At 46.0% G+C, this 12,763-nt stretch overlaps 1 protein-coding gene and 1 long non-coding RNA gene across 2 annotated transcripts in view; both read left to right on the top strand.

Moving 5' to 3' along the window:
* LOC309565378 overlaps positions 1 to 12,763 on the top strand; it is a 724,777-nt gene that overhangs the window by 652,507 nt on the left and 59,507 nt on the right. The window lies entirely within an intron of this gene.
* Positions 1 to 12,763, top strand: part of BMAL1 (basic helix-loop-helix ARNT like 1) — a 146,241-nt gene that overhangs the window by 106,403 nt on the left and 27,075 nt on the right. Inside the window, exons 8-9 of the mRNA XM_082270283.1 lie at positions 293 to 372; positions 6,551 to 6,643. Of these exons, the coding sequence (XP_082126409.1) occupies positions 293 to 372; positions 6,551 to 6,643 (173 nt within the window). The remainder of the gene's footprint in view (positions 1 to 292; positions 373 to 6,550; positions 6,644 to 12,763) is intronic.

Raw genomic sequence — 12,763 nt, 5'->3', positions numbered from 1 at the left:
GGGTATCAGAGCGTGCAGTTTCCATTCTGCCGCAGAGTAATATACTCTTCTGCGACACAAATGCATTTTGACTTCTTAGAACTTGGAAATCAAACCCATCTGGCATGGCGGTGGTGTTCCTATTCAACATCGATGCAATACAATTTTCTTTTTTTTAAAGTAGTGTAACCTCTGCTCAGTGCTCCATCCTTGCAAAATCCATTCCAAAAAAAAAATTCCTCGAGTGATTACCAGGTGAACCGCGTGCAGAGACAGTCTTTGGGATTCATTAATGTTTCCTCTTCATCTACAGGTGCTGCAAACCCATACACAGAAGCCAACTACAAGCCGGCCTTCCTATCAGACGATGAGCTAAAGCACTTGATTCTCAGGGTGAGCTGGTTTTATTGTATGTACTAAGAGTTCTTTTTATATCCACCTGGCCACAGCAAAGTGTACAGGAGCTCTGAAGTATTTACACGCTTGATGAATTCAGGGCATTTTTACCAAGGCCATGGCCATCTTTCAGATTCAGAACCTGTAGGGCTGGGCTGAAGGCCATTGGTTATTCAGGGAAATAAATCTATTTCTTTATAAGGTCATGCTGATATGTCGGGCTTATTGGGGTTTGCACTTAAAGCGGAGTTCCACCCAAAAGTGGAACTTCCGCTTTTAGTAGTTCTAACCCCCTGACATGCCACATTTGGCATGTCATTTTTTGGGGGGGGGGGGGAGGGGAGCGGGTACCTAGTTCTGACAGGTACCCTCTCCCACTTCCGCTCGGAGCGCCGCAGCGCCCTGAGCGGAAGTTCTCTTCTCCCCCTCCCTCCCTGCAATCTTCTGGGACATGTCAAAGGTCCCAGAAGATTACCCCACACCAGTGATGCCGCAAAGCAGAGAGGGAGAAGAGCGAGGCTTCGGGCGGCCGCATCGCTGGACCGTGGGACAGGTGAGTGTGTGCTTAGGCTGGAACTCCGCTTTAAAGCGGAGTTCCACCTATTTTTTTTTTTTTTACTTTGACTCCAGGCAATATATATTTTATATAATATTTTTTTTTTCCCAAAGTTTAATTACCTTTTAGGCTTCCTGAAGCGATGCACTTCTGTATTACCTCCCCGTAGCAAGGTACATCATATCCTCCCGGCCCGTTGGCTCCTGGGATATATGCGTCATCAATCTGCAACTGCCCTGGTGCTGCCTATGTGATCAGTTAGGACATCAGCCATTTGATAGTTTGACAGTTTGGTTGAGAGAACATGCAAATGTGACAGCAATCCTGGCATGCTGGGATTGCTAACTGTTTTTTTGAAACTGTTAATGGAGTTTAGGCCCCTTTCACAATTGTACGATTTGTCCTGTGACTTGGGACTGCAAAGTCACATGTCAAGTTGTACCCCATGATTTCCAGTGAGTACCGTTCATATCTGTGCACCTTTAAGCCACAGCAACATCAAAGTAGTCCCTGCATTACTTTGGTCCGACTTTGATGCGACTTGAGGTCCATAGACCTCAAGATTACACAGGCATTGCTTCAAGTCGCGTCAGTTGCGTGACTTCCAGGACGTATAAAGGTAGCGATCCAGGCTTTCGGTTGGATCCCGACTATGGTCTTGATGACACCCAAGCCTGGACTGGCTCTGTGACGTCAGCAGAGAGTGGACTTCAGAACTAACTGCACTCCTGTGATCCACAGGAGAAGTACAGCCAAATGAGCTTTGGCTGTACTTCTCCTTTATTAAAGCGGAGTTCCAGCCATTTACTCACCTGTCCAACGGTCCAGCGATGCGGCCGCCGGAAGCCTCGATCCTCTCCCTCGGCGCCGGCATCACTGCTGTGGGCACCCGGCTGTTACAGTTTGCGGCTTCACAACCGGGTACCCACTGCGCATGCGCGAGTCGCGCTGCGCGCCGTGATTGGCCGGCAATCTTCTGGGACCTCTGACGTGTCCCAGAAGATTGCAGGGAGGGAGGGGGAGAGGAGAACTTCCGCTCAGGGCGCCGCGGCGCTCCGAGCGGAAGTGGGAGCGGGTACCTGTCAAAACTAGGTACCCGCTCCCCCCCCCAAAAAATGACATGCCAAATGTGGCATGTCGGGGGGTCAGGACTCCCTAAAGCGGAAGTTCCACTTTTGGGTGGAACTCCGCTTTAAGCATAGCCAAAAAAATGTTAAACCACATCCCTCAAGGTAAAGCCATTGTTTAGCGATAAATACAGCTTCAGTCGCAACGAGACTCTGCACGACAATGTTGCCCTGCTGAACTACTGCTACTGGAATGCAAACGGTACCGGGATCCTGGGTGACATCACTGGCCAAAATGTGGTCAATGACGTCATCCATGATCCCCCGACTACTTTGTGTACATCACAGCATCCAGAGATTGAGGCTGGCAATATGGCCAGCTTGTTTGGCAGTCGGTCATATCTGAAGCTCATCCCTACTTATAAAATACCATAAATCTGGAAGAGTTTTCTAGCCTAGCAGAAAGGGGTAGTGATTGTGTTTTTAGTTTAGTAGAATAGAGCAGTGGTCCTCAACTCCCCGGTCCTCAGGACCCACTAACAGGCCAGATTTTAAGTATTACCTTGGGGAGATGCAGACTAGAGTACTGCAATCACTGAGCAGCAAATTATATCACCTGGGATGTATTTCAGGTATCTTGCAAACCTGGCCTGTTAGTGGGCCCTGAGGACCAGGGTTGAGGACCACTGGTATAGAGGTACTAGCTGGCTAAGAACACTAAATTGTGCACATCTAAAGGGAGCCCTTGGATACCGTCTTTTACTTATGAACTACTCTTTGATTTCCAGACAGCTTTATTACACATCATTGAGGGCATTGAAATTCTTCTCAGGGGACAGCATGACAAAGGCAAAGAATAATATTTCCAAGCTTGCTTGATTTTCTTGGCTTTTGTAACAAAGCAAATTTTTGCTACGCATGCACTTTTTATTTAAAGAAGTCGTCCACCCTAACACTAAAATCCCTGCATTTATAGAGCTGCACGATCTAATACTAACCTATCTAGCACTGTAAAGAAGAAATCCGTATACTTTCCTTTTTTGAAGCTGATCCGACCCAATTCCACGCTGAGCTGTCAGCCACGGCTTGGCTTTGTAGGGGGGTGCAGAAGACACAGCCGACAACGGAAGCCCCATCGTAACTCCATTGGTGATGTCCCATCCCATTCATTTCACAGCCGTTGTCAGTCATGTTCTCTGCAGAGCTTCCGCCGCTGTAGATCGGGTCGGATCGGCTTCAAAAAAGGTAACTATACTGATTTCTTCTTTACAGGGCTAGATAGGTTAGTGTTACATAGTTACATAGTAGGTGAGGTTGAATAAAGACAATAGTCTATTCAGTTCAACCTGTGTAGGTGTGTGTGGCCGTAATCATCTCGCATAGCCCTGAATGTTCTGATCCTTGAGAGTCTTTTGAAAGCCACCATACTTCCCGCAGAAACCACCTCTTGTGGTAGAGAATTCCACAATCTTGTAGTCCTAACAGTAAAAAACCCCCTGTGTTGCCTGAGGTTAAAACTCCTCTAATTCCATTGTATGCCCTCGAGTCCTCATGCATTCCTTTCGATTTTTTTTTTTTTGAATAGCTTTTTTTCTATGCTGAGATCACCATTGAGATATTTATAAATTGCTATCATGTCCCCTCTCAGGTGTCTCTTCTCCAGGGAGAATAAATCAAGCGATTGTAGACGCTCTTCATAGTCAAGGTCCTCCAATCCCCTAATCAGTTTAGTTGCCCTTCTCTGGACTCTCTCCAGGTCCAACACATCCCTCCTGAGGACTGGTGACCAGAACTGGACAGAATACTCCAGATGCGGTCGGACCAGAGTTTTATAAAGTGGAAGGATTATAGTCTTATCTCTGGAATACATCTTTTTCTTTATGCATGCTAATATTCTGCAGGCTTTGGCAGCTGCCGCTTGACATTGCATGCTTTTACTAAGTCGATCCTCTACCAAGACTCCCAGATCTTTCTCCATTTTTGATTCCCCCAAGGGTTCCCCCCCTAACGTGTTTTTAGTCCCCAAGTGCAAAACCTTACACTTCTCCACATTAAACCTCATTTGCCATGTCGTCTTTGACCTGCAGATGCAGAGAGCTGTTTAGACCGGTGTTCTGCTATATAAATGACTGTGACTGGCAGGGAGAGGTTTATACGGGGTGTCAGTGGATGGTATACCGGTCACGTAAAGGAAATGATATAACACTGGCAGCACTGAGTCACAGGGTGTAGGCATACAACATTCCCAGCAAAGTATAACCCAGGATCTTTTATTTTGCTGCCTCTTTCTTTTTTGTTGCTTATTATTCCTTAATTTTGCTCACATTTTCTTGACCTTTGCAAGATTTACCCCCCTTTATGACCAGGCCACTTTTTGCACTGCATTACTTTAACTGACAATTGCGCGGTCGTGCTTTGCTGTACCCAAATACAATTTATGCTCTTTTTTCCCCCACTAATAGAGCTTTCCTTTGGTGGTATCTGATCGCCTCTGTTTTTTTTTTTTGTTTTGTTTTTTGCGCTATAAACAAAGACCTATTTAAAATAAAAATGTTTTTACTTTCTGCTATAAACATGTCCAATAACAAAATGAGAAAAATCAAATTTCTTCATGAATTCTGGCCTATATGTATTCTGCTACATATTTTTGGTAAAAAAAAAAAAAAAAATCTCCAAGCGTATATTGATTGGTTTACGTGCATGTTATAGTGTCTACAAACTTAGGGATATATTTTATTAATTTTTTTTTTTTGAGGCTCGGTTCACACTGATGCGATGCGGGAAGGCTGCGAATTCGCAGCCTGTTCCCGCATCGCACACGCACCCCCGGCAGTTCACACTGCCATATGCGATCCGCTGGGGGTGTCAATGTAATCTTAACGACACCCCCAGTTTGATCGCATATCGCAGTGCGATCGTGCAGTTCGCACAGGATGGGATCGCACAAGTGTGAACCGCTGTGCGATCCGATCCTGATGCGGCTGCAAAAATGCCTCCTGTGCGTGTTTGCTGCGGGTGCGATGCGAATTTAGCCATACAAACTGTATGGCTAAACTCGCACCGCACAGCTGATCGCATGTCATGTCGGAGCAGTGCGCTCCGACATGACATGCGAACCCCGCACACGCAGTAGTGTGAACCGGGGCTTATACTAGTAATGGCAGCGATCAGGGACTTATAGCAGGACTGCGATATTGTGGCAGACAATCGGACACTGACTGACACTTTGCGGGAACCTGTAACACTAATGTAGTAATACTGGCTGGGAAGAGGATAACATCCAGGGCAATATAAGGGTTAACTGTGTGCCTAGCCAGTGTTTGTGTACTGTATGTGCTGCTTTTACTAGGGGAAGAGATGGATTCTAGTTCCTGCTGTGCTATATCTCTCCCCCCCCCCCACCTGAGTCCTCTACCCTCTGGGGTCTGGGGTCCCCCACCCGAGTCCTCTACCCTCTGGGGTCGGGGGTCCCCCACCTGAGTCCTCTATCCTCAGGGTCAGGGATTCCCCACCAGTGTTCTCTACCCTCGGGGTCGGGGGTTCTCCCACCAGTGTCCTCTACCCTCCAGGGTCAGGGGTTCCCCCACCAGTGTCCTCTACCCTCCAGGGTCGGGGGTCCCCCACCAGTGTCCTCTACCCTCCAGGGTCGGGGGTCCCCCACCAGTGTCCTCTACCCTCCAGGGTCAGGGGTTTCCCCACCAGTGTCCTCTACCCTCCAGGGTCGGAGGTCCCCCACCAGTATCCTCTACCCTCCAGGGTCGGGGGTCCCCCACCAGTGTCCTCTACCCTCCAGGGTCAGGGGTTCCCCCACCAGTGTCCTCTACCCTCCAGGGTCGGGGGTCCCCCACCAGTGTCCTCTACCCTCCAGGGTCAGGGGTTCCCCCACCAGTGTCCTCTACCCTCCGGGGTCGGGGGTTCCCCCCCACCAGTGTCCTCTACCCTCCGGGGTCGGGGGTCCCCCACCAGTGTCCTCTACCCTCCAAGGTCAGGGGTTCCCCCACCAGTGTCCTCTACCCTCCAGGGTCGGGGGTTCCCCACCAGAGTTCGCTACCTCTGGGGTCGGGGGTTCCCCCACCCGAGTCCTCTACCCTCCGGGTTTGGGGGTTCCCCCCCACCAGAGTCCTCTACCCTCCGGGGTCGGGGGTTCCCCCCATCAGAGTCCTCTACCCTCCGGGGTCGGCGGTTTCCCACCAGAGTCCTCCCTTATGTTACATAATTGGAGCAGATCCTGGTGAGCGTATGCCGTCTTCCTCTGCACTGGGCAAGCACATCATTGGTTTCTAGGACACTGGCAGCCCTACCAAACAACAACAGGGATGATAACTGCGCAGCATGGGGGTGTCCTCGCTGGAGACTGTGGGGTTCAGGGAAAGAAGCGGAGACCAAAGACCTAATTCCTCACATCTGTGTGCATTGAGGATTCACCACTGACTCTTATCTGCTGAATAAAATCTTGTAGCGGGCTACATGTGGCCCTTGGGTTCTTGTTTGCAGACTCTTTTTTACTTTGTTTTTCTCCATGTAATCATATATACATTCTTCTGTCCTGCAGGCAGCAGATGGATTCCTCTTCGTGGTCGGCTGTGACCGTGGAAAAATCTTATTTGTGTCAGAATCTGTTTTCAAAATTCTCAATTATAGCCAGGTAAGAGCTAATCTCCTCTATGTCCCCATTTCAGCTCCTTGCCTTGATAAACCAATCCCGATCTGTGGTCCCCCAATAGCAGGGGCTGTGTAAGGGGCACTGCATGCATCTAAAAATGTTTGTGTTTTCATAGTAAATCTCCTATCCATTGAAAGGCATTTTTGGATTCAGTGCCATGCGTTTTCTGTGCATCTCACATGTTAAAAGTAATACATTAAAAATGTCCTGCCCTTGAGAACCACTAGCTGGCATTTTGCATGACTGGTGGCTCTCAGTCTTGGCTGTCGTTGGCTGGAATTTATTTACGCAGTGCAACTTATAACCTCCAAATGCAAGATAGAACACCAACATGTCAGAAAAAAACATTTAAATGAGCGCTGAAAGCTGAAAATTGCCCTGGTTAGGAAGGGGGGGTATAAGTGCCCAGTGGGCAGGTGGTTAAGCAGTCCAGTTTGGTCTAAGCCCTGCCCTCAGCCTGTCGCTTTGAGAGTGAAGAAGCTTGATTTACAGCCATTGCTCTGCACTTTCCTCTTGTCAACAAGCTTGCAATGTCCTGTGCATTAGCTTTCCTCACCGCTCCTCCCTGTGCTGGTCTTGCTGTGCCCCAGAAATCCATAACAGGATTAAATGGTGTCTGACTTTGGAGATAAGCCCTACCCACCTGCTGTTCTACTCTGCCAATGAGAGCACAGTTATAGCCTGCTGGGATGCTGATATTCGTTATAAGTTATTATATAGACCTCCGTATTCCCAACCCAGCATGTCCCACCAGTGGTGTTCTGTGTCTGTTCACACAAAGCTAAATTTGCTCCAACTGTGCATAGGTCAGGGAGTGCTGCTGGGATGTAGGGATCAGTCTGTATAATAACCTACAACTATATGCACTGCAGGTGAATCTTCTTGGTGTATGTGTTTCTAAATAACAGGGAAAGAATAACAGCCCATGAATGTTGGTAAATGTCACATTCACTGCATTGTGAACTTTCCCCTATATTTACCATATAGCTGCATTACAGATCATTCTGCAGCTGCCAGTGTATGGAATTTCTTGTCTGTGGGGACCTCTGCTGGTCAGCTGTGGTGGTACCGCCTTCAGCCATATGCTAAAAAGGATCAAAGATTCTGCAGTCAATGATACATTGGCGGTGGTCGTTCAAAAGTTCACATTTATAATGCCTGAAAAAATATATACAGTGCCTTGCGAAAGTATTCGGCCCCCTTGAACTTTTCGACCTTTTGCCACATTTCAGGCTTCAAACAAAGATATAAAACTGTAATTTATTGTGAAGAATCAACAACAAGTGGGACACAATCCTGAAGTGGAACGAAATTTATTGGATATTTCAAACTTTGTTAACAAATAAAAAACTGAAAAATTGGGTGTGCAAAATTATTCAGCCCTTTTACTTAAGTGCAGCAAACTCTCTCCAGAAGTTCAGTGAGGATCTCTGAATGATCCAATGTTGGCCTAAATGACTAATGATGATAAATAGAATCCACCTGTGTGTAATCAAGTCTCCGTATAAATGCACCTGCACTGTGATAGTCTCAGAGGTCCGATTAAAGCGCAGAGAGCATCATGAAGAACAAGGAACACACCAGGCAGGTCCGAGATACTGTTGTGGAGAAGTTTAAAGCCGGATTTGGATACAAAAAGATTTCCCAAGTTTTAAACATCCCAAGGAGCACTGTGCAAGTGATAATATTGAAATGGAAGGAGTAGCAGACCACTGCAAATCTATGAAGACCTGGCCGTCCCTCTAAACTTTCAGCTCATACAAGGAGAAGACTGATCAGAGATGCAGCCAAGAGGCCCATGATCACTCTGGATGAACTGCAGAGATCTACAGCTGAGGTGGGAGACTCTGTCCATAGGACAACAATCAGTCGTATACTGCACAAATCTGGCCTTTATGGAAGAGTGGCAAGAAGAAAGCCATTTCTTAAAGATATCCATAAAAAGCGTCGTTTAAAGTTTGCCACAAGCCACCTGGGAGACACCAAACATGTGGAAGAAGGTGCTCTGGTCAGATGAAACCAAAATCGAACTTTTTGGCAACAATGCAAAACGTTATGTTTGGCGTAAAAGCAACACAGCTCATCACCCTGAACACACCATCCCCACTGTCAAACATGGTGGTGGCAGCATCATGGTTTGGGCCTGCTTTTCTTCAGCAGGGACAGGGAAGATGGTTAAAATTGATGGGAAGATGGGTGGAGCCAAATACAGGACCCTTCTGGAAGAAAACCTGATGGAGTCTGCAAAAGACCTGAGACTGGGACGGAGATTTGTCTTCCAACAAGACAATGATCCAAAACATAAAGCAAAATCTACAATGGAATGGTTCACAAATAAACATATCCAGGTGTTAGAATGGCCAAGTCAAAGTCCAGACCTGAATCCAATCGAGAATCTGTGGAAAGAACTGAAAACTGCTGTTCACAAACGCTCTCCATCCAACCTCACTGAGCTCGAGCTGTTTTGCAAGGAGGAATGGGCAAAAATTTCAGTCTCTCGATGTGCAAAACTGATAGAGACATACCCCAAGCGACTTACAGCTGTAATCGCAGCAGAAGGTGGCGCTACAAAGTATTAACTTAAGGGGGCTGAATAATTTTGCACACACAATTTTTCAGTTTTTTATTTGTTAAAGTTTGAAATATCCAATAAATTTCGTTCCACTTCATGATTGTGTCCCACTTGTTGTTGATTCTTCACAAAAAATTAGTTTTATATCTTTGAAGCCTGAAATGTGGCAAAAGGTCGTAAAAGTTCAAGGGGGCTGAATACTTTTGCAAGGCACTGTATATATATATATATATATATATATATATATATTTAGTTGGTCTCTGTTTCCCTTATTAACCACTTTAGCCCCAGAGGATTTGGCTGCTCAAAGACCAGGGCCTATTTTGCTATTCGGCACTGCGTGACTTTAACGGACAATTGCGCGGTCGTGCGACGCTGTACCCAAATAAATTTGGCGTCCTTTTTTTCCCACAAACAGAGCTTTCTTTTGGTGGTATTTGATCACCTGTGCGATTTTTATTTTTTGCGCTATAAACAAAGAGAGACACAATTCTGAAAAAATAACAATATTTTTCACTTTTTTTTTATATGAAATTCTCAAAAAAAATTTAATCAAAATTTTTTAACATTTTAGGCCAATTTGTTTTCTGCTACATATTTTTGGTAAAAAAAATCGCAATAAGCGTATTTTGATTGGTTTGTTTAAAAGTTATTGCGTTTACTAAGGGAAAGATTTCTGTCATTTTTATTGTTTTTTTTTTTTTTTTTAACTATCTACGATTTTTTTTTTTTTTTTTTTGCCGGACTGCGACATTGCGGCGGACAGATCGGACCCCTAACTGACATTTTTGACACTTTTGGGGGGACCAGTGACATTACTACAGTAATCAGTGCTAAAAATATGCACTGTCACTGTAATAATGACACTGGCAGGGAAGGGGTTAACTTTATTGGTGGTCAAGGGGTTAAGTGTGTCCCTAGGGGCGTGCTTCTAACTGTCAAGGGGCGTGGCTTGTTAGATCATCACAGAGACATACGATCCTACATAGCAGGATTACATAGCCTCTGTGATGATCTAAGGGAGAATGACAGACGGTTGTGATTACATCAGCCGTCTGCCTTTCTCCCTCTCCTGAGGGAGATCGCGAGTGGCCGGTGGACATCGGAGCCGCCGGTCACACGCGGGGTAGGCAGGGAACGAGCGGGGGCGGGAGCGCGCCCCCCCTGGCGGTGCGGGCTCGCCCCCTACAGGTTTGTGGGTGAGCGACATACCCATATATCAGTTTGCCTGTAGGGGGCTGACTGCCGTAGTATATAGTCATGCGGCGGTCGGCAAGTGATTAACCAATTAGAGGTTTTACTTTTTTTCTGTATCATTGAAACATGAAACATGACAGCTGTAATCTTAAGAGGAGTACTGAGGCAGAAAGCCATGTACAGCACCGTGCTGGCCGCTCCCACCAGCTATGATCAGCCTGCATTGCATAGAGAAGCACAGAGACCCAGTGATGATATCACTTTGGTCTATAATGAGATCTGTAATGAAACCAGGTTTTATTGAAAAATGTTATTGGCAGGTTGATGAGAGGGGAGGAAGGAACCAGCTCTAAAATGTATAAAAGAAAGGAGATCTTAAAGCTAAATTGCAGGTATGGATTTTTTTTATTTTTATATTTTTTTGCAGCTTGGAGTAAATATGATTCCTCCTGTATTAAGTGGAATTGTAATTGTACTGTCTGCCCTTGTGTTGTAAAGCGCTGCATAAACTGTCAGCGCTATATAAATTAGTGGTGCGCCGAAATAAAAATTCCGGTGTCGAAGCTGAAAATTCAGGATGCACTTGGCTGAAACCGAAATTGACGGCTTTTTAAAATGTATTTTATTCTATTTGACTTTTTAATTAATATCATGAATTTAAATAAATATGAATATGTCGGCCATTTTTGGCACCTTTTTGAAGCGGGGTTAAAAATCCTGCTTGCTGCATTTTTGGGGTATATTTGGTCAGTTAAAAAAAAACGCACCTACCTATTAAATTTGCAGCAAAAACGCATCAAAAATGTTCGTGTTGCGTATTTGATGCACTTTTTAGTCACATGACCTATGAAAAACACCATAGGCAAGGTAAAATTGCAGGCATTTTGGGCAACCGCTATCGACACCTACCTTTCTTTCTTCTTTTCTTTCTCCTTTCTCCCCCTCCCTTCTCCTCTTCTTCTTTCTCCTCTTCTTCTTTCTCCTCGTCTTCTTTCTCCTCCTTCTTCTTTCTCCTCCTTCTTCTTTCTCCTCCTTCTTCTTTCTCCTCCTTCTTCTTTCTCCTCCTTCTTCTTTCTCCTCCTTCTTCTTTCTCCTCTTCTTCTTTCTCCTCCTCCTTCTTTCTCCTCCTCCTTCTTTCTCCTCCTCCTTCTTTCTTCTTTCTCCTCCTCCTTCTTTCTCCTTTCTCCTCCTCCTTCTTTCTCCTTTCTCCTCCTCCTTCTTTCTTCTTTCTCCTTTCTCCTCTTTCTCCTCGTCTTCTTTCTCTTTTCTCCTTCTCTTCTTCTTTCTTCTCCCTATTTTTCGGTTGCGGAAATTTCAGTGCATCACTAATATAAATTCTGTATAGTAATAATAATCCATACCTGGCCAGTCCTATGAAAGTGGAGAATTCAGATCCAATGCCAAGTGGCTGCCCTGCTACATAGTATATGCAAGGGGTCACCTACCACAGGCACCATTCAGGCATCATCTTAATTGATGCAATGCATTCTCTGATTGGATGAGGTGGGGTGATGTCATGACCTTCACCTTTACATAACCCTTAGCAATCATTGAGGAAAATGAGAGGCATTTCCTGAGTGGCGCCTGTGATGATTGGGCGACCGCCCACCCCTTTGTTTACTATGCAGCAGGGCAGCCAATGAGCACTGGATCCGGAAGGCAGAGAGGATCAGTGTAGGGAGCGTTGACTACTATAGCGATTGTCTGCACCCGCAGGAATAGGCCAGGTATGGAATGAATACTTTACTTTGGTCCAAGCTGAAACAGTGTAGCTCTGCAAAAATATCCATACCTGGAATTCAACTTTAAATAAATGGGAGGTAAGGGCATTACCCAGAACAGTGATTGTGAAATGCCCTGTTTTATTTTCTGGCGGCTCTGACATGAGGAAGCAAATCCCTGCCTCTACCAAGATGGCGTCTCCACACAAGGACCCAGTGCAGGACAAGGCAGGGCAAAGTCTGTAACGGGGAGATATTAGCTACAGGTCCCTTTGCCCTCTGCTCATCTTTTTGGGGCACTGCTTTCATAGTTCAAGTCCTCCAAGATTTTCCTATATAGGAGTGTGGCTAGCTTGCGGAAAGCGAGGGGTGATCCTTCCAAGTGAGGCTGGGATCTGCACAGCAGAAGCTGGATCTCTAAGCTTCTAGGGCAGTGATGGCGAACCTTGGCACCTCAGATGTTTTGGAACTACATTTCCCCAAGTTGACCATCATGGGCTTTGCTTCCTCATGTCAGAGCCGCCAGAAAATAAAACAGCGGGGACGCATCTGTTGAGACTAGTGGTCAGATGCAGAAGTGCCATAGGTGATCCCACACAGCGGATATACGGC

Source organism: Pelophylax lessonae, assembly GCF_965119305.1.
Source record: "Pelophylax lessonae genome assembly, chromosome: 10".
NCBI classification, from domain to species: Eukaryota; Metazoa; Chordata; class Amphibia; order Anura; family Ranidae; genus Pelophylax; species Pelophylax lessonae.
Note: the sequence above shows the minus strand (reverse complement) of the source record. Positions and strands in the feature narration are given on the sequence as shown.